Raw genomic sequence first — 22,167 nt, forward strand, 5'->3', positions numbered from 1 at the left:
GCTACTTGGAAGGCTGAAGTGGAAAGATCGCCGGGGCCCAGCAGGTCGAGGCTGTGGTGGCCGGGAGCGGCCACTGCACTCCAGTCTGGGTGATAGAGTGAGACTTCAACTCAGAAAAAAAAAAAATGTAGCAAGGATATCTGGTAATAAGAATTTAACATTTCTTAATTTCCCCCTTTTTTCTCCTTTTTAAACTACATAGACAAAAAGCCAGTAAGTGGAGTGAAACAAGGTCAATGTCTCCGCTGGTAGAAAGGGGAACCATGGTGACCAAGAACAAAGGAGACTGAAATGGTGTTGAAATGGTGTTCAGAGGAGACTGAAATGGAATTAGAGATATTAGTGTAAGTCATGGTTTTAAGTGTAAATGAATGCATACATAGGTATTATAGATGTGGGGATATGTAGATATAAACATGCATGTGCACATGTGTATATATTATAGATTTACTCACACATATGCACACATATGCAAACACACAAACATACACATACATTCCCTAACTCTCTTCATTGAGAACATACCCGGGGACAACAATAACTTGAGTAATGAATGTGTCTAGTGTTCAGAACATGTTTTCTGATTACCATTTTCCTCTAAAATTAACCAGAGCTTCGGGTTCCCTCCAACTGTGGGAGCTTTTCTCTCCTCTCAATAAACCCTGTTTTCTCAAAAAAAAAATATTTTTTTTATTGTGTGTATACATATATATATACACAATAACCAGAGCTTCTTGGACTTAAGCAAGGAAAATAAAAACAATGAGCCTGGGTTATCTTTTTTGTGCCAGCAAACAGATAACTGCCTAAAGAATGTTGGGGACTTGTTAGAAGGACACAAGAGGCAACTTAAAGGGATTACACTGCCCAAATATGAGATAATTAGAATAACAAAATAAATTATGATTGTAATGTATTGAAATAAATAGAAACCCATGGTGATAAAGAAATACAAATATTGAAAGTTTCATAAGGAACTGTATATTTACACAGTCTCAAATTACCCCCTACAAAATACGTATTAATTTCAAAGAAATTATTCTCAATTGAGAAGTCTGGCAGACACCACTTTATCAAAGTTAACATTACAAGTAATATTAAAAATTGAAATCACATACCAACTGCTAGAAAGCAAAAGCAAGGGAAGCAAAGCATCACTTCTATAATATGCCAACTCAATGCGCCTAACCTGAATAAAGAAATAAGGTCTAATTTAGAGCATTCTTTAAAAGAATGGCCTATAATCTTCAAAACAGCTGATGTCATGGATATCAAGGAAAGACTCAGGAACTCTTCCAGACTAAAGAAGACTAAAAAGACATCTGAAAGGCTGGGTAAAGATCCAACAAACAAAGAGAACTACAGGCCAATATCCCTTATAAACATAGATGCAAAAATCCTCAACCAGATTCTAACAAATCAGATATAAAAACACATCTCAAAAATCATCCACCATGATCAAGTAGGCTTCATCCCCAGGATGCAGGGCTGATTTAACATTCTCAAGACCATAAATATAATTCAATACAACAGATTTAAACACAAGAACCACATGATTATCTCATTTGGTGCAGAAAATGCTTTTGATAAAATTCAGCATCGCTTCTTGATAAAAACCCTCAAACACGTAGGTATAAAAGGAACATACCTCAAAATTGTAAGTGCTATCCACAATAAACCCACAGATAACATACTGCTAAATGGACAGAAACTGGGAACATTTCCCCTGAAAACTGGAGCAAGACAAGGCTGCCACCTCTCATCCCTCTTGTTCAACAGTGTGTTGGAAGTCCTAGCTTGGGCATTTAGACAAGAAAAAGAAATTGGGGGTATCCAAATAGGAAAAGAGGAAGTCAAGTTATCCCTCTTTGCTGATGATATGATCCTACACCTTGAAAATCCAAGAGAATCTGTCAAAAATCTGCTTGCACTGATAAAGGACTTTGGGAAAGTCTCAGGGCACAAAATAAATGTGCAAAAGACAGTTGCATTCCTTTACACCAACAATAAGCAGGCAGAGATCCAAATTAAAGGCACATTTCCATTCACAATAGACACAGAAATAAATGAAATACCTCAGCATCTTCCTAACCAGAGAAGTGAAAGACCTTTATGATGAGAACTACAAAATACAGCTCAAAGAAATCCAAGAAGACATAAACAAATGGAAAAATATTCCGTGCTCATGAATAAGAAAAATCAACATTGCTAAAATGTCTATCCTACCAAAAGCAATCTACAGATTCAATGCAATACCCATTAAATTACCAACATTATTTTTCTCAGACCTGGAAATGACAATACAGAAATTCATATGGAAACATAAACAACCACGAATAGCCAAAACAATCTTTAGCAAAAGAAGCAAAGCAGGAGGCATCACATTTCCAGACTTCAAACTTTACTATAAGCTTACATTAATCAAAACAGCCTGGTATTGGTACAAGAACAGGCACATAGACCAATGGAACAGGATAGAGATTCCAGAAGCAAAGGCTTAATTTTTCAACCAACTCTCTTTGACAAACCGTCCAACAACAACCACTGGAGAGAGGAAAACCTATTCAGTAAATGGTGTTGGGAAAACTGGCTGATCACATCAGAAGATTGAAACAGGACCCCTACCTCTCACCATACACAAAAATGCATCAAAGACCTAAACGTGAAACCTCAAACTATAAGAATCTTAGAAAACACAGGAGACACCCTTATGGAAATTGGAACTGGCAACCAATTCCTGATCGGAACCCTAAGTGCCCATACCATAAGAAATAAGACAAATAAATGGGACTTCATCAAACTGATGAGCTTCTGCAAAGCAAAAGAAATCATCAAGAGATCAGGGAAACAGCCCACAGAATGGGAAAAAAAATATTTGCAACTGTATATCTTGTCAAGGGCCTAACATCTAAGATCTACAAGGAAGTCAAAGTGCTGAAAGAAAAAAAACCAGCCCCATTGAAAAGTGGGCAAAATACACCTCATCAACAAGGGTACCCACATAATCAATGTTTGTATATCTAATCCTGACTTGTACCCTATATCTTAAAAAAAATTGGGCAAAAGACATGAATAGACAGTTCTGAAAAGAAGATATACGGGTAGTCAACAGAAACATGAAAAAGTGCTAAGTCTCACTAATCATCAGAGAAATGCAAATCAAAACCACATGGAGATACCACCTAACCCCAGTAAGAATGGCCATCATTAATAAAACAAATAACAATAAATGCTGGCGAGGACGTGAAGTAAAAGGAAAGCTTCTACAGTGCTGGTAGGAATGCAAATGAGTGCAACCTCTTTTGAAGACAGTGTGGGAATTTTTGAAAGAACTAGAAATAGATCTTCCATATGACCCAGCAATATTCCCTCTATTGGGATTATTGCTAGAGGAACTCAGATCATTCTACAAAAAAGATACCTGCACATGTATGTTTGTTGCAGCTCTATTCACAATAGCAAAAACATGGAACCAACCATGCTGCCCACTGAAGATAGACTGAATAAAAAAAATGTGCTACATATACACAATGGAATATTATGTAGCCATAAAGAAAGACAAACATATGGACTTCACAGCAACTTGGATGCATTTAGAGTTGACCATACTCAGTAATCTATCACAGAAACAAAGATGTTCTCACTCATAAGAGGACCATGAGCAATGATCATACTATAAGGAAGAGATTGGCAGTAGTGGGAAACTACCAGAGGATGGGGGTGGGATTGGCAGTTGAGAGAAACTACTAGGGGAGGAAGGACACACCTCATCAACAAGGGTGCCTGCATAATCATCGTTTGTATACCTAACCCTGAATTGTAACCCACATCTTTAAAATAATTTAAAAAAAGATTCAAGTATGAAAAAAAAAAGACATGTGAAAGAAACATATAGGTGGTACTTCCGCATAGCAGCTGAATGAATTTCTCTGAAAAAATCTCTCCTTTATAAACGCAATGAGGAACCTGGAAAAATTTATCAGAATCATGTTTTTCAAAACTCTTAAATTTAACCAAAATTTGCAATAATCTAGAAAGTATTTTTTAAAGCTAAAACTTGGTAAGAAAATTAAGATTTATATATGGTATTTTAACTTAACCTGTTCCATCATTCATTGCCCAGCTGTGAAGAAGTGTTTAAAAACAGCAGCACTGCAAACGTAGTAGATGATAAACATCATCCTAACTAGAAAGGGCAGGACAGGTCTGGAGCTTTAAGAGCCCTGTTCAGAGAATGATTACTATTTGACCTGTCTCTAAGCTTTGTGGTAAAGTTCCATTCACAGAGATTGTTATTTGATATGGTTTGAAGTTCACTCAGTAGGAAGGAGTGTTTGTTCAAAATATTAAGTGACAATTAATTAACATGACAACTGCCCTAAGGAAGCAAAAAACACAGGATCATAACTTGAGATATGACGTGTGAATTCAAGAAGCACAATCTAAGGAGAATTTGCCATCGAATACTTGCTGTAGGTTGAATTGTGCCCCCAAAACATATATTTAAATTCTAGCCCCTGGTACCTGTGAATGTGACCTGATTTGAATATAGAGCTTTGGAGATGTAATCAAATTAAAATAAGATCACTGGGCTAGAGTAGGCTCTAAATCATCTACTAGTGTCCTTACAAGAAGAGAGGAAGAGGCACAGAAAACACATACACAGAGATGTAAGAAGGCTATGTGACTAGAGAGGTAGAGATTTGAGTAATGAAGCTGCAAGCCAAGAAACATCAAAGATTGCTGACAGCCATGAGATGTGGGGAAGAAACAATGATTCTTTTTCAGGAACTCCAGAGGGAATGTGACACTGCCAAGACCTTAAGCCCTTAGAACTGTGAGGGTTTAATTTTCTGTTGTTTTAGGCAGAATTAAAATAACAGTGTGTAGTAATTTGTTATAGCAGCCGTAGGAAACCAATATAAGTGGTGATGCCAACTGTGGTGAACAAAAGGCTGGATAAAACGGAAAAGGAAGGTTTGGAGAAAGAACTGTCTATAAGGGACTTTGCAAAGTTTCAACATATTACCAGGAATCTAGGAAAGAATATGCTATGTAAGGCTGTGTACTGCCCAGGAAAGGTCTGAGGAGGTTCTGATTTCTTACCTCTGAATGACAGAGAGGTCCTGCAAGAGGAAGAAGTGAAGTCCAAGGCAGAATTGTAAACTAAGCACTGAAGGACTACTCCAACATACACACAGAGTCCCTCCACAAAGGATGAGAGACTTATTGATTTTATCAATTTTAAAAATTCTGTTTGTTCATTGTCTGACTACTCAGCTAACTGAGCAGGTTTAGAAGTTAGCCACACATGCTAGGGAACAGACTTTTTAGAAACAATCAAGGATAGTAACTGAACAAACAGCAGAACAACAGCCAATTGTGGTGTGGCTTTCAGGGAACAGATTTACAGAACTGCCACATTATATTATTTAAAACATCCAATTTTGAACAAAAATTTATGAATGATACAAAAAATAGAAAAACAATAACAGAAAAGAATTTTAAACAGCAGAGGAGAAACAGCACATGAAAGGGATCCTCAATAAAATGAGCAGCTGATTTCTGTCAGTAACTATGATACTCAGAAGGTAGTGAGATGATATAAGTATTAAAAGGAAAAGATAATTAACAAAACATTCTATATCTAGCAAAACTATCCTTCAAAAATGAAGAAGAAATTTAGGACTCTCAGATAAACAAAGCAAGAGAATTTGGCACCAGCAGGTATACTCTACAGGAAATAGTAAAGGAAATCCTTCATGATGATATGAAAGAACACTGACTTGTAACAAAACCACATAAAGAATTAGAGCACTGGTAAAGGTAATTTAAAAAGCCAATATATATTGATGTTTATCTTAGAGCTCTTCTCCTACCTGGTTTAAAAGATAACTGCAGAGCAACCCCCCCGGGTCCCCTCCCTCTGTGGGAGCTTTTCTGTGTTTTCAATAAATCTTGCTTTCTCACTTTCCGGTGAGGGGGGAAGATAGCTTCAGACAGCAATAATTATATAGTGTGATTATGGGCTTAAATGATATGAAGATACAATTCAATAATTCAATAAACAATGATAGTACAAAGGAGGGGGAAAAGCATGTAGCTATGCTTTATCAAAATTTTGTACACTATTACCATTAAGTTAATATTAATTCTAACCAGGAGGTTTTTAAGTTAAGATGTTAATTGTAGTCCCCAAGGCAACTACTTGGAAAATACCTTTATAAAAGGAACAGAGGCAACAAGAGAATTAAAATGGCACTCTATAAAATATTTACTTAATGCAAAAGAAGACAGTTATAAAGAAATAAGAGAACAAAAAGACATAAGAAATGGAAAGCAAAAAGAAAAGAGTAGATATAAATCCTGTCTTATTTGTGTTTATATTAACGAAAAATTTATGAAAAACTTCAATAAGAAGGCAGAGATTGAAATATGAATTTTAAAAATGGTCCAAATATGTGCTACTTACAAGAGACAAAATTTAGATTCAAAGGTTCAAGTGGTTGAAAGCTAAAGGTTGTAAAAAGTGATACCAAGTAAGCAAGCAAATAAACAAAAACAAATTTGTACAACCTCTCTGGAAAACAGTCTGTGGATTTCTGAAAGAACTAGAAGTTGACCTTCCATATGACCCAGCAATTCCCCTATTGGGAATATACCTGGAGGAATTTAAATAATTCTACAAAAAAGATACCTGCACACGTATGTTTGTTGCAGCTCTATTCACAATAGCAAAAACATGGAACCAACCGTGTTGCCCATCGAAACTGGACTGGATAAAAAAAAAAAAGTGGTACATATACACAATGGAATATTATGCAACCATAAAGAAGGACAAAGATATGAACTTTGCAGCAAATTGGATGGATTTAGAGTCTATCATCCTCAGTGATTTATCACAGAAATAAAGAACTGAGTTCTATATGTTCTCACTCATAAGGTGAACTTGAGCAATTATAATACTATAAGAAAGCGATTGGCAGTAGTGAAAACTGTCAGGGGTGGAGGTGGGACTGGCAGTTGAGGGAAACTGCTAGGGGAAGGAGGGGCATAACTCATCAACAAGGGTACCTGCATGATCAATGTTTGTATAGCTAACCCTGAATTGTACCCCCACATCTTTATAATAAATAAATAAGTTTAAAAAAAAAAACTCAGAAGGCAGTTGGAGTTGCAATATTAATATCCAACAAAATAAACGTTAAAAACCAAAATCCTATCACTTAAGCTAAAGGGGGGCATTTTATAGTGATAAAAGGGCTCATCTGTCTGGAAATATAATAATTATAAACATATATGTACCTAACAACAGAGCCCCAAGATGCATGAAACAAAACCTGGCAGAATTGAAGAGAAATAAACAATTTTAACAGTAATAAACTTCAATAGCCCACTTGAATAGTTACTAAAAAAGCTAAGGAAAAGATAAAAATGAAATAAAGGACTTGAAAGACACTGTAAACAACCTAGCTTTAACAGTCTTTTGTAAAACACTCTACTCACCAACGGCAGAATATACAATCTTTTCAGCATCATGGAATATTTTTTTATATATCAGGCTTGAGGGTAAAATAAGACTCAATACATTTAAACATATTGAATCTATACAAAGTATGTTTCTAACCACAATAAAATTATATTAAAAATAAAACACAAAAATAAAAATAAATTTACAGAAGTTTGTAAATATGTGGAAATTAAGTAGCATCATTCAAATTACCAATGTGTCAAAAATCAAAACAGCAAACTAGCAAATATTCCGAGATAAATGAAAATGAAAGCACAACATGCCCAAACTTATTGGATGCCACTAAACCAGTGTGCTTGGGGGAAAATTAATATTGTAAATGCCTATATTTTTAAAAAATCTCAATAACCTCACTTTCCATCCTAGCAGATTAGATTAATAAAGACAAAGTAAACCCAAAGCAAGGATAAGAAAAAAAAAGATTAGATGAGAAATAAAATAGAGAATATAAATATGATAGGAAAAATTAATGATCCCAAATTTTGGTCTTTTTAAAATAATCAACAAAATTAACATACCTTGGGTTACACAGACTGATACCAAATCTCCCTCTTTTCTCTTGAAAAAGGAAATACTCAAATTACTAAAATCTTATATGTAAATAAAGAATATTACTGTTAACATAAAAAAAATTGTATGAGAATGGTATGAACATTTGTATGCCAACAAAGATAACTTAGAAGTCATTAGTGTAGTATCAAAAGTGATGAGGTATTGGTTTGGCAATTTAATATTAAATGACTCAGAAAAAAAGTTATCTTTACCAAATTTGCAACTTCTGTAGATATAGAATTGTTTCCAAAAATGAAAGAAAAGAAAAAGAATTATACAGTGATAAGCTACTCTTCATTGCAGAGCTTATTATTGCAAGAAAGAATATTAAAGCTTAAGCAAGAATGGTTTATTTCTAATCAGTGGCAATATGTATTAAAGTGCAGGTCTTTTGACACACATGCACACACATATGAATGTCTGAATGTGTGATTTCAGATGTGGAGCAGTTTCAAAATCATCTAAATTTGTGTTGCTGTTGGCGTGTACAGCTAAAATAAAGTAGAGGTCATTGAAAATGAAGAAGTCAGGGAACTGAAATGCACAAGCATTTGAAGAGTCATGCATGAGTACTTGAGATTGCGTAAGATGATGGCAGGATTTAGGATGAAGAACAAGACTGTAAATTAGGATCCAAATCTTCATCAAAAGGAAATGAATGAATAGACAGTTATGAGATGCGTGTGAGGCAGAAAGTTTTTTTTATTTGTGTATTTGTTTGTTTTAGAGTTGGAACCTCACTCTGTCACCCAGGCTGGAGCGCAGGAGCACACCCACGGCCACCCCAGTGTTAGCCTGCTGTACTCCGGCGATCCTTCTGCCTCAGCTTTCCAAGTAGCTGAAACTACAGGGGCGCGCTACCATGCTGGGCTAATTTTTTTTTTTTTTTTTTAATTGTAGAGACAAGGTTTCACCAAGTTGCCTGGGATGGTCTTGAACACGCGGGCTCCGGCAGTACACTCGCCTTGGCCTCCCAAAGTTCTGGGATTACAGGCTGAGCCAGCAAGCCTGGCTGGGGTGGAAGGTTTTAAGGAATAATCCTCAGAGAGTTTGAGGAAATAATAAAGTGAGAGTAGAGAGGTAATATAGAGGAAGAACACTGACCCTAACTTCAAATGAACTCTTAAGAGATAGTACTTGGCTGGCCTGATTCTACTATGGAAGCACAGTTTTAAGAAAGACTCATGAGATACATGAGATCCCAGACCAGCCAGGGGGAAGAGAGGTATCTTTGACTGTGGCAACTCATGAGATACATTATTCATACCAGTACACTGCTGAGGGAGAAAGGAGGAGCTATTGACAGTTAAATTGGGGGCCTGGTAGAGTAGTTCATACCTGCAATCCCAGCACTTTGAGAGTTCAAGGCAGGAGAACTGCTTGAGTCCAGGAGTTTGAGACAAGCCTGGGCAACAGAGTGAGACCTATTGCCACACCAAAAAAAAATCAAAACATTAGCCAAAGGAATCAAAGGAATTTCTGTGCAGCTAGGTATTAGCTTGATATAGCAATTGCTATCTGTCAGGAAATCAAAGATGAAAATAAATGGTTTTCTGTAATTCTTTCCTGATCTCCTTAAAAGGGAAAATAACAGGGGACAATAGCAGAGTAATTGAGTTGACATCTATTTATTCTTCACGTAGGATATTTGGAGCCCAAGATCTGTAATGTCGCCTGTGGCATGTTGCATAATAAGTTGACATACATTCTAATGTATTTTAACAGTGAACAAAGAACACCCTATTATAAGATAATGTGTGTGCCTACATATGTATACACACACAAAGATATAATTCTGTATTGTATAAAGACATTTCGGTCAGTAATGGATAATATATTATGACAGTGATCCCATAAGATTATAATGGAGCTAAAATATTCCTGTGACCTAGTGATGCCATAGCTGTCTTGATTTCATAGTGCAATGCATTACTCATATGTCTATGTGATGCTGGTGTAAACAGTCCTACTGTGCTTCCTGTCCTATAAAAGTAGAGCATATGGCTGGGCATGGTAGCTCCCAACACTTTGGAAGGCCAAGGTGAGAAGATTGCCTGAGCTCACAAGTTCAGCAGGTCGAGGTTGAGGCTGCAATGGCTGTGAGCATGCCACTGCACTCCAGCCTGGGTGAGGGAGTGAGACTCCAACTCAAAAAAAAAAAAAAAGTAAAGCATATACAATTGTGTAAAGTACATAATACTTGAAAATGATAATAGATGACTATGTTACTTGTTTATGTATTCACCATACTATACCTTTTATTGTTACTTTACAGTGTTCTACTTATTTAATAAAAACAGTTACCTGTAAAATATGCTCTGGTAAGCCCTTCAAGAAATATTTCAGAAGAAGGCATTGTTATCATAGAAAATGACAGCTCTATGCGAATTATTGCTCCTGAAGGCCTTTCAATGAAACAAGATATATAAGTATAAGACAGTAATATTGATGATCCTGACTTTGTGTAGGCCTGGGCTAATGTGTGTGTTTGTGTCTTAGTTTGTAACAAAGTTTAATAAGTAAAAAAAAAAATGCATTTTAAAAATGAAAAAAAACTTATAGAATAAAGGACATAAAAAAGAAAATAGTTTTTCCTAGTGGTGTAATATATTCGTGCTTTAGGCTAATTGTTATTGCAAAAGAATAAAAAAGTTCGAAAAAAATTCAAAAGTTTTTAAAGTAAAAATGTTACAGTAAGCTAAGATTTATTTGTCATTGAGGAAACATTTTTATAAGTTTAGTGTAGTCTAAGTGTACAGCATTTATCAAGTCTACAATAATGTACAGTAATATTCTAGGCCTTCACAATCATTCACTACTCATTGACTCACTAAGTGCAACTTCCAGCCCTATAAACTCCATCCATGGTAAGTGCCCTATATAGATGTATCATTTTTAATATTTTATATCATATTTTACTGTATTTTTTCTATGTTTAGACATATTTCGGTGCACAATCACCATTGTGTTACAATTGCCTAAGTATTCAGTATAGTAACATGCTATATACAGGTGTGTAACCTAGAAATGATATGTTATATACCATATAGCCTAGGTGTACAGCCTAGACTATACCATCTAGATGTGTGTAAGTACACTCTATGATGTTTTCAAAATGATGAAATCGCGTAGCATGTTTCTCATTGTTTAGCAATGTATGACTGTTCATATATACACACAAACACAAAAACACATATATATAAATAACAGCTCAGTTCAGTCATAGTTGAAGTTATTTTTAAAGTTATAAAAGATAGCAACATAATTTCTACTCAGATATTTACCTCTATTGAGAGGTCATGCAGTGAAGAGAAAGATAAACCACCAAAACTGAGGTGAACTGAGGAACACTCTGACAAGTTGGGGAACGTGAGGTAAGCCTCATTTTACCTACTTACTTATTTTACTTACCTGATTTTTAGTTTCAATTGCAAAATGATAGCATTCCTTCAAATGTTTGTTATTTCTAATTTATTTGTGATTTTATTTAAATATAACTATTTAGACATATTTAGTATATATAGTTATATTTAAATATAACTATTTAGCAACATATATGAAGCACATTATTTATTTTATTCCTTACATATATTTATATTTAGAAAATAGATTTATGGATTGAGCTCTTTTAATTTTTAAAAGATTATTTTATTATTGATGAATTACTAATTTTAAGTCTACTCTCCATTGTATATATTGTACACTCAAGAACATCAAAATGGCTCTGTGAAAATACAGTATCTTCCTGTTTTCATTATTCCCCGTTATTACGCATGTTTCTCTCTCTCTCTCTCTCTCTCTCTCTCTCTCTCTCTCTCTCTCCCTGCACCAACCCCCACCCACTAAGTTTTAAAGTCTCAGCATACTAATAAAAGTGGGATATTTTCCTGGCACCTTGATTCCACTAGATAGTGATTTTCATTATGTCTTAATTATTTTTCAGAGGAATGCTCCACTTAGATTACTTTCTAATATCCCAAGTCATGACAAGGTGACAGACTCTTTATTTATCATCTATTTCTTATACTATTAATTTTTATGGAAAGCTGCTGACCATGCCTTTACCCATGTAAACTTCTGTAAAACTGTAATCATTCCAAGATAAGCATGTTTTGTTACTGCACACTTTCTTATTGAGAGGAAAAGGAAATGGTTTGGTATTCAAGTTTTTCCACAGATTAAAAAAAATGCACAAGAACTTTGGAGGAAACCCAGCTAACTTTTACTTTGATGCCTCAAGAAGGTTACAAATCAATAGTTAGCGTTAACATTTTAATTGAGAATTAGCATCGCCATGATTGGAAGTGAGGCTCAGCATCCTGATGTTTAGGAGAGGGCTATTTGGTTGGGGAGGTGATTATACTGAAGAGCACAGACACTGAAAGGAGAAAACACAAATCATTTGTTTCCTTGGGCAAGGACACACAGTAAACACTTAAAGTGACGGTCAGCTATAATTTGCTCTAGAGCCAGCAACCCCTGGCAATAACGCACTTTGGATTTATAGCAAAGCACACAAGTAGCAGTGACTTTGAAAGCAATGGATAAAAGAACCAAGAAAAAGTTACTTGTTCTTAAAGATCTGTTCCTCATTAGAAGGACTTAAGGACTTTCCCCGCCAGTCTGAAAGCAGTATGCACTTTCATTGCTCCCCCCAGCACGCCCCACAGCTGTTCTTCCTAAGCAATTACTCCCGGATGAAGCCAGTGATGTTTGAGTCAGGGTTATCAACAATGCTTTATTTTTATTTTTCCTGGGAATTTGAAACAAATATACTCCCAGCCTGAACAATGTAGACAGCATATTTCCTTTCCATTTTGGTAGAAATGTATAAAAATAAATTGTATTGTTTTCCATGTGTTTCCAACGTCATGAAAAAGGCAATAAGTTCTCCAGATTCTCCAGAATAAACATGAGAAAATACCTCTTCCCAGCACGACCCTCCCTCCCAGTACCACCATCCTAAGGTGCTTTCACTTCTTCCACCTTCAGGGAAGGAGTGTGTTGTTCAGATTTAGCTCCTCTGCGCAATAGAGGAAATTTAGAGGAATGTGGGAGAGGGAGGATTCTGCAGGAATCCAGGCCTGCACATAAATTCCTCTTGGTTCCCCTTTCATCTAAAGTGAAAAACTCTGTTTGTAAAGAGTGCCTGTGCCCGCTGTTTCTCTATATATCGCCAGACCCAAGGGAGGACCCCGCCAGCAAGGCACCCTCTGCTCTGCCCCGAAGACCACCGTCCTCGGCCTTCACCCCGTTGTCTGTGCAATGTGTAGAATTGGAGCGCAAAGCAGCGGCTTCAGCATCATTCTGGGTGCCCGGCGGGGCCAGAGGACCCTTCGTTGGCCTGGAGGAAGGGCCCTTGTGAAAGCAGAGTTTGAAAAGCCCCAACACTGTCATGGTCAAGATCACCAACACTACTACTGCGATGCTCACAAGTATGAAAACCACAGTGGAGGAAGAGTCGAAAGCCTGGGGAGTGGCAGAGGAAGCTGTGGCATCAAACTTGGGACTCGCGCTTCCTGATGGCGTTATGGTGGTCTTCGACTTGGCTTGAGGGGACATTTGAAGGGTAGATATCGTGCTCTGTGCTCCCCACTGAGGAATCTCAGGAATAGGTGTTACTGAATCGCCTTGTTCAGGGACATGGGGTATCTCTCCTGGTTTCTCGTGGTCCCTGGGTGACTGCGTTCTCTTCTGCACCGGGCTGGCTGCAGTGGTCGGCGGGCTCCTGGTGGGCACCGTAACGGCTGGCTGCCTTTCTCCACTGGTCACACAAGAGCGCCCGTCCTTCCCCAACTCGAAGCCAAGAGCACATTCGCAGGCAAAGCCTCCCAAGTCGTCTAGGCAGTCAGGGAGTTCTGCGCATCTGCCAGCGCGGAGGTACCTCCCGGGGCAGGGACAGAGCACGGCGCCTGAAGGGAGCTCGCCCCAGCGCGCGCCGATCTCGTCCGCGATGCAGGTAGCGGAGACCGGCAGCTGTCCCCGGCAGAGCGCACTCACCTTGGTCCCGGGGGGACTGAAGTCCAGAGCGGCGCTGTGCAGCTGGAAGGGCGCGCGGTAGCTCAAGTCAGAAGCGGCCCCAGGGCGCGGCGCGGAGCACAAGACCTCATACTGGTACTTGCACAGGTAGCCATTGGCGCGCAGGTGGCACCGCATCTCCTTCCAGCCTACGGGCTCTACGCCCCCGGTGGCCTGGAGTCCCGCGCATCTCCGCGCGGTGCAGGAGCGTTGGGGCTCCTCCACCCACGGCAGGGTGTGGCTTTCAGCCCCGGCGGCGTCGGAAGACAGCCAGGAGAAGCCCCGCAGCGGCTCGTTCTCCAGGGTGCAGTGAGAACGCCCGCGCTCCAGCGCCACCCAGAACAGAAGGTCTTTGGAGCCGGGCCCCCGGCCTGCCCGCAGGAGCGCCAGGACCGCGCGCAGCTCCGCGGCCCCCTGCACGGTGCTGAGCGCCCCGCCGCGCAGGACGCAGGCCTCCTCGGCCGCCAGCCGCTTGATGGTAGCGTGGTGCAGGCTGTAGCAGGCCCCAGAGGCCGAGCAGCCGGCGCGGTCGGCGGTGGGGTGCTCGCCCCCGCCCGGCCCGGGCCAGAGCGCCGGCCAAAGGAGGCACAGGGCGAGCGCCGGCCTCATCGCGGAGGCCCGGCGCCCTAAGCTGCGCCCAACTTGGTTCTGTCCCGCCCGAGGGCGCGGGGCTGTCTCGGGAGCGCGGTCGCCGCCCTCTCCGGATGGCTGCCCCCACCCTGTCCCCCATCCCCTCCCCTCCGCCCTCTCTCCTGCCAGATCCCTCAACTGCCAAGGATCTCCACCAGAGGCCTGGCGGCCAACAGCTTCCCTTGGGCCGCGACAGGAAATGTATCCGGAACTCTGCCAGGCCCAGTGCAGCCCTGCTTTATTCTGGGGTCAGGAACGCAGCTGGCGCCGGGGCACAGGAGACGCAGTCGACTAGAGGGTCAAACACCCTACTTAGAGCAAGAGAGGAAAGTCGCCCCCGAGATGCGGTGTATCGTTTTCCCAGCTCAGGGAGATTCTTCAGGACCTCAGGACGCGGAACACTTGGTGAACATGGGCAGGAAGGACTGGAGAAAAGGAACTTGCTTATGATTATTTCAAGCCCACGCCCGCCTATTGTGCTTCCCAATTTCCCGCTCTCCGGAGCGGTGGAGTTGGCGTCAGAATAATTTGTAGACGGCTCCAGTCTTCGGAAGGCCTGCCCTGCGTGGGGGGGTTGGGGTGGGGTGGGGAGGGGAATCATGTGAGAAATCTGAGCATCACCCTTCGCCACCAGAGGCAGCTCTGTCTGTCTCTTTCTGAGGCTTTGATTCTGTCAAGAGATTCAGGCCTGCTAATTGCTAGGCAAATAATTTAGAGTCCTTTCGGGTATTTTAAATGGGAACATTCTGATTCTTCAGTCAGCATTTGCCTGAAAAATTTATTTTTCACTTCATTTGTTTGTCTTTGAAATGTGCCATATTGGTTCTTTCAGGAAAAAAATACAATTCTAGGACTAAATGAAAAATAATGGCCATAGATTTTAATTTTTAGGTTGTTAGGTTTCCTTACCACTATACTGGTTCATAAATTCTTCAGGCCTATAGCTTATATGTAAATATATATATTATTATATATACATTAATATTTGAGAACTGTCCTATATGTGATTTTATCTTTGAACTATTTTAATATCTTTTCTCTATGATTGAGTGCTAATATCTATAAGAGTAAGTTGTAAAAGTCCCCTTTAAGAAAGATTACAGTTCAACATCCTTAAGAAATTGAGATATTTATTCCATTATAATGCATTTTTAGCCAGGCGTGGTAGCGCATGCCTGTAATTCCGGCTACTTGGAAGGCTGAGTCGGAAGGATCCCCGGAGCCCAGCAGGTCGGGGCTGCGGTGGCCAGGAGCGGCCACTGCATTCCAGTCTGGACGACAGAGTGATACTCCAACTCAAAAATAAAAAATTTAAAAAAAAATAATAATAATGCGTTTTGTATACTGTTAAAAAAAAATACCCTGTAATTTGAAAGATGGATGAATCAGTGCCTTCGGAGCTCCAACGACTGTTTTGTTTACATATAAACAGTTCAACTCAATTGAAGTGGGAAGGAATTAGAGATGAGGAGAGGACAGAGAGTCTAAAAACTACACTATACCGGCTACTCGGAAGGCTGAGGTGGAAGGATAACCGGAGTCCAGCACAGGTCGAGGCTGCGGTGGCCGGGAGTGGCCACTGCACTCCAGTCTGGGCGACAGAGTGAGACTCCAACTCAAAAAAAAAAAACAACTACACTATGAAAGGATTTCTTGTTAGCAACTTAGACAATTCTACATCATTTTAGGAAATATATCATCTATCTATCTTGGGTCACAGTGCCCATGTATGTTGTAATCCAAAATACATAAAGAGTTTCAATTTAGCCCTCTTGAAGATATATGATGCTTTTAAATATCTATAATGAGAATGAAGTTGCCATCCCATGAATAAGCATACCGTATTTTTAAACTCACTTGTCCTGAACTGGACTGTTCAGGCTAATGAAGGGTGGAAAAGAAGGTTTGGGAATCACATCTGCTTTTATCTCAGTTTTAGTGTTACTCTCACTCTTTTCCTCCTGAAAATTCCATGTATCTTAACAAACAATAGTAAACATCATGAATCATCATCACTCTTATCTTGCTTTTGTCAACTGTGGAGTTTTACATCAGGATTTCTCTCTTGAATTCCTTAGTCCATCTTTTCAAATGTCTGAGAATCACCTTAAACATGACTTTGCATTTAAATCGGGTAGCTTAAATATCTTATGAGAAAGGAACATGAAAATCCAGAAATTGAATGGAAAGGGTTTCAATAATACTTAGTCATTTGGACCAGCTCTATAAGCCTTTGCAATCTTATGACTGTGTGTTTATAAATGTGTTCATGTGACACAATATATTTTAATAAAAACTTTTTCTGACTTAAGTAATCAATCTATATAATCTCTTAGATATCTTTAAAACCATTTGGGATGAGATGAGGTGTCGGCAGTAAGAAAGAATGAATGACTGAAAAGCTAGTAGTGAATACCTGATCTTACTCTCTGGCATTCTACCTAGGGAGGTAGAATTATAGCAAAGAAGAGCATGCTGGCCATAATGATTATCTGTCATGGTCTTGACCATGCCTGGGGTGATGTGAAAGAAGAATTAGAAAAAAATAACTCAAAGGAAGATATATATAATTTTGTAATTAATTACTTTGCTTGATCTACACACCACTAACATATTTTGAAATCTACAGTATATCTGAAAAAATTTGAAAGTAGAATAATTTTGGTTTATGTTTAAGTAACATGTTTATTAAGATCATAATAGGGTACCATTTACCACTGCTGAATTTCAAATACTTAAACATTTTACAGTACCAAGTGTGGGCCCATTGGTTCTTTTACATGTTACAGATGAGAACAACTACTTTGGAAAAACTTGACATTTTTTCCTAAAATTAAATATTTGCGTAATCTACAGTCTAGCATTTTTATGATGAGGTATGAAATTAAGCGAAATGTCTGCACATGTACAACAGATGATATGTAAAGAATACTTGCAGCAGCACTATTCATATTAACAAAAACCTAAATCAATCCAAATTCCTAGAAACAGTAGATAAAAGTATAGTATTGGAGGGTGGAGTGGGGGGAGAAGTGGAGTGTAGCATCACAAAGAGTACTTGGTCCTAAACCAGGGTAAGTGAGGGCCACTTGGAGGTTCAAACTTCACCCGCATGCAGCCTGCTTGTGTAGCTAATCCTAACTTGTACCCCACATATCTATAATAAAATAAACAATTTTAAAAACTATAGTATATTCGCTCAATGAATATTATGTAGCAGTAAAATGAATAAAGTATAGATGCATGTACCAATATGAATTAATCTTACCAATACAATGTTAAGGGACAGAAGTTCCAAAAGATTATATGAAGCCTAACTTTATTTTTAAAATAAAATAAAATAAAATAAAATAAACAACTACCAGAAATATATTGGTGTACTTTAAAAACAAAATAGTTACAGTAAAAGGCACAATAAGCATAAAATTCCTAGTGACTCTTTTGGTGAGAGGAAAGAGGTGAACGAATCAGTGGGGGAACCAGAAGCTTGATACAGGCTGCTGATAGAGTCCTAACTTTTGTTTGAATAATGACTTTGTGGCTGATTATTCCACTTTTAGAAATAAAAATTACCAATGAACAAAATAAATAAAAGAGACCAGATCTGGACAAATGATAAAACTAAGAATTGTAATTAATCTAATTGAGTAGCATCCAACTTTCAAAAGGTAAAATAAAAATAAAATTTTAGATACATTTTCAAAAATATTTTAAATATATTTTTCTTTAATCCCATGTTCTTTTGCAAATGAAGCATTTTAAAATTAAAGTCAATTGTTCATCTGAAAAATCACAATAAACATACTATTTCCCTATGTTTCAAGACTTTTCAATCTATGTATTATTGGTAAGAATAGTGTATGATATTTATTTGTTCATTCATTTATACAAGGCCATTCAAGGAATTAGAGAGAACATATAAGGAAGGTAAATTTACTCCAATATTTGCAATTTAATTATTAATTTAAAATAACAGAAACAAAGATGGAGGAAGATAAATTCTTACTAATCACGTCCCAAGTAATCTCATAAATTTATAAAGCTGTTGATTCTCACTAATTAATTTTATCATTGTTGAGAGAAAACAGCATCTGAGTCTTAGCATTTTACTGCAATTGCTTAAGATATATAAAAGTACTTTAGAGGAAACAAAAAAGGAAACAATATTCCATTAGTGGAGCATGACATTTAGGAGCTAATCTATAGAGACTGAGAATTGTGAAGATCTATATCCTCTTAGAACTGGACTGAACCTTACTAACATGATCTTTTACAAATATATTTTTAACTGAGAACATTTTAAATTTTTTGTCTCAGGATGTGTGGTTTGACTCTTAACCCAATAGAACACAGCTCATTGTGTAGCAAATTCATACATATGCAAATAGATAGAATGTTTTAAGATGGTGTTATAATTAAGACATCTATATACATGTATATACAATCAGTCATTTCACAAATGTATATCTCAATGATAAGTACTCATCTGGCTTAGTAAACAACATGATTAAGTTATAATAAGATATAAGAACCTCTAGAAAACATTAAACTTTCAGCTCTTTCATTCAAGCTGTTCTCTCAACAGATGCAGTGCTGTCCAAATTCTATGTATCTTGGAGGTAATATAAAAAACTATTCTCTGGTGGTCATTACACAATTAGTGCATTCTCTCATTGACAAGTTTGTAATCAAGAAATAATGGTGAAATGACTTATGCATGCAAAAAACTTGTTATAATCCAAATGCCTAGCAAGTTCTAAAGCATAAACAATATTTATCCTATTACTCAATTTTTTCCCCAGAATTTCCTCCAGAGCCAGTTCATGAGGCACACTGAAAAATCATTCTCATTACTTTACCAACAAAGCCACCACCACCAACCACTGGGGAGAGGAGAACCTATTCAGTAAATGGTGCTAGGAAACTGACTGATAACATGCAGAATATTGAAACAGGACCCCCACCTATCACAATACACAATAAACTCTAAATGGATCAAAGACCTAAACATAAAACCTCAAACCATAAGAATCCTAGAAGAAAATGTAGGAAACATAGGTACATCCGAGTAGGCAACCAATTCTTAATCAATTCAAAATCAATCAATTCTTGATCAACTCTCCAAAAGTTAATGCCATAAAAGATAAGATAGACAAGTGGGACCTCATCAAAGTGAAAGGCTTCTGTAAAGCAAAAGAAACGATCAAGAGAGCAGAGAGACAGCCCATAGAATGGGAAAAAAATATTTGCTAACCATAAATCTAACATCCAATGGCTTAACATCCAGGATATACAAGGAACTCAAACGTGCCAGAAGAAAAACAAACAATACTATAAGAAAGTGGGCAAAAGATATGAATAGATTCCTCCCAAAAGAGGACATATGAGCAGCCAGCATATGCATGAAAAAATACTCAGCCTCATTAATCATCAAAGAAATGCAAATTAAAACCACACTGAGATACCACCTAACTTCAGTTAGGATGGCCATCATAAATAATAAAAAACAACAGATACTGGAGAGGATGTGGGGAAAAAGAAGCACTTCTATACTGTTGGTGGAAGTGTAAACTAGTACAACCTCTGCAGAAGAGTGTGGCGATTTCTAAAAGTCCTGAAAATTGACCTTCCAAATGATCCAGCAATCCCTTTCGGAATATACCTGGGGAAACTCAAATCACTCTATAAAAAAGATACTTGCTCACACATGTTTATTGCAGCACTATTCGCAATAGTAAAAACATGGAATCAAGTGTGCTGCCCTTTGAAAGTGTACTGTATAAAGAAAATGTGACACACATACACGATAGAATATTATGCAGCCATAAAGAAAAGAAAAATTATGAACTTCACAGCAGCTTGGATGGATTTAGCATTCTAGTACTCAGTGATCTATCACAGAAATAAAGATCTGAGTACCACGTATACTCACTCATAAGCGGACCCTGAACATTTATCATAAAACAATAAGAAAGGGATTGGCAGTAGGACACTGCCAAGGGAAGAAGGGGCGCACGTAACATAAATAAGGGTACCCAAACTTTACCTGTATGATGACCACTGACATACCTAACACTGAATTGTACCCCACATCTTTAAAGTAAAAATAAAAATAAAATTTAAAAAAGTCTCATTACTTTAAAGTTGATCATACAAGTACGCAACCCTCACTCAATGTTTGTTTTAGTTTTGGTTTTTTTTTTTTTCTTTTACAGATAGCAGTGGAGGTAAAACTTGTAGAGTTAGTTAACATATTTCAGCAAAGAAATGAACAAACTACAGCTGCATGTGTTTGGGGAGTGAGTGGGCTGCAGATATTCTTCTTTGTTCAAGTTTGGCACTTTAAAATGATGTCAGGTCCATAGCTGTCCTAGTCCTGGGTCCTCTTCTCTTTCCGCTGGATAGTCTCTCCCAGGTCATCTCATCTCATGCCAGCCTGCAGGTTCAGATATCATGCCTGTGTCAGTGATATCCAAACACATATCCACACTCTACTCTTCTTGACTGAGCTTAAAATGATAAATCCATCATCTATTTAATATTCTACTTGGGTATCTCTAAGGTTTTCAAATTCTCACTTGCCAAACAGAACTTTGATTCTTCCCTTTTGAACCAGCTTTCTATCTTGCCTTCATTATTTCAGCAAGTGGCACTTCTGTTGTAAGACGTTCACCTCCAGCTGCCTCACCTCCTATACTGGTCAGGTTTTTTCTGTTGTAATAGATAGAAACCAATTCAAACTAGTTAAATGGAAACGGGATGTATAATTAATATAACTAGGGGAAGTTCTTGAGTAGTCTTGTAGTCAAATGAAGCACTGCCAAATCCACAGCCCCAGAAGACTCTAACACACTAGGATTTGTTTCAATCTCTCTGCTTTTTGCTTCTCTCTGCATGACTGCATCCCCTCCTGCTTCCTGTTTGGCTTTCTCGCCCCCCCGCCCCAACAAGACCACTGGCAGTTCTCATGTCACAGCCTTATAACATTACTGAAGGAATTTTCTCCTATCGCTCTATCGGGAAAATTCCAAGAGGCGATTGTGACTGACCCAACTTAAGTCATTTGGCCCAATCAGTGTAGCCAAAAAGATAGGATTCAATGATTAATTAAGCTTAGGGAACAGAGTTTGTGCCAAAAGTATATGTAAGGAGTATTCAATTCTCTGGGTCTACAGTATAATTCTCCACTTTGAACATCCTGGTTATCATATGTTTTTTCAGTGGCCGACCTCCATCATTTTGGGCCCCGTGGAATTAACTATTCACAAAGTCATCAGGATGATCTTCAAAAATCTTAGTCTGATTAAGTATTTTTTCTGTGTCAATCCTTTAATGACTTTCCATTGCTCCTAAAATAAGGCTCAAGATTTTTATGGAGAGAAGTACAAAGCCTTGGCTCCTATGCTCCTGCCAGCTTTATCTTCTTGTCCTTTGGG

The 22,167-nt window shown here is 38.2% G+C and overlaps 1 protein-coding gene across 1 annotated transcript; it reads right to left on the bottom strand.

Annotated features, from left to right (window-relative positions):
- Positions 1-12,807: 12,807 nt before the first annotated feature.
- Positions 12,808-15,049, bottom strand: CLEC14A (C-type lectin domain containing 14A). The gene has a single exon (XM_008073499.2). It carries the CDS (start codon positions 14,708-14,710, stop codon positions 13,250-13,252), a length of 1,461 nt encoding a protein of 486 aa, XP_008071690.1. The 5' UTR covers positions 14,711-15,049; the 3' UTR covers positions 12,808-13,249.
- Positions 15,050-22,167: the final 7,118 nt, after the last annotated feature.

This window comes from Carlito syrichta, unplaced genomic scaffold (genome assembly GCF_000164805.1).
Source record: "Carlito syrichta isolate Samal-C Ts95f unplaced genomic scaffold, Tarsius_syrichta-2.0.1 Scaffold315908, whole genome shotgun sequence".
Taxonomy (NCBI): domain Eukaryota; kingdom Metazoa; phylum Chordata; class Mammalia; order Primates; family Tarsiidae; genus Carlito; species Carlito syrichta.

Bases quoted from the DNA above. Each gene is read 5' to 3' on its own strand.
- CLEC14A (XM_008073499.2), bottom strand. From the start codon at position 14,710: ATGAGGCCGGCGCTCGCCCTGTGCCTCCTTTGGCCGGCGCTCTGGCCC.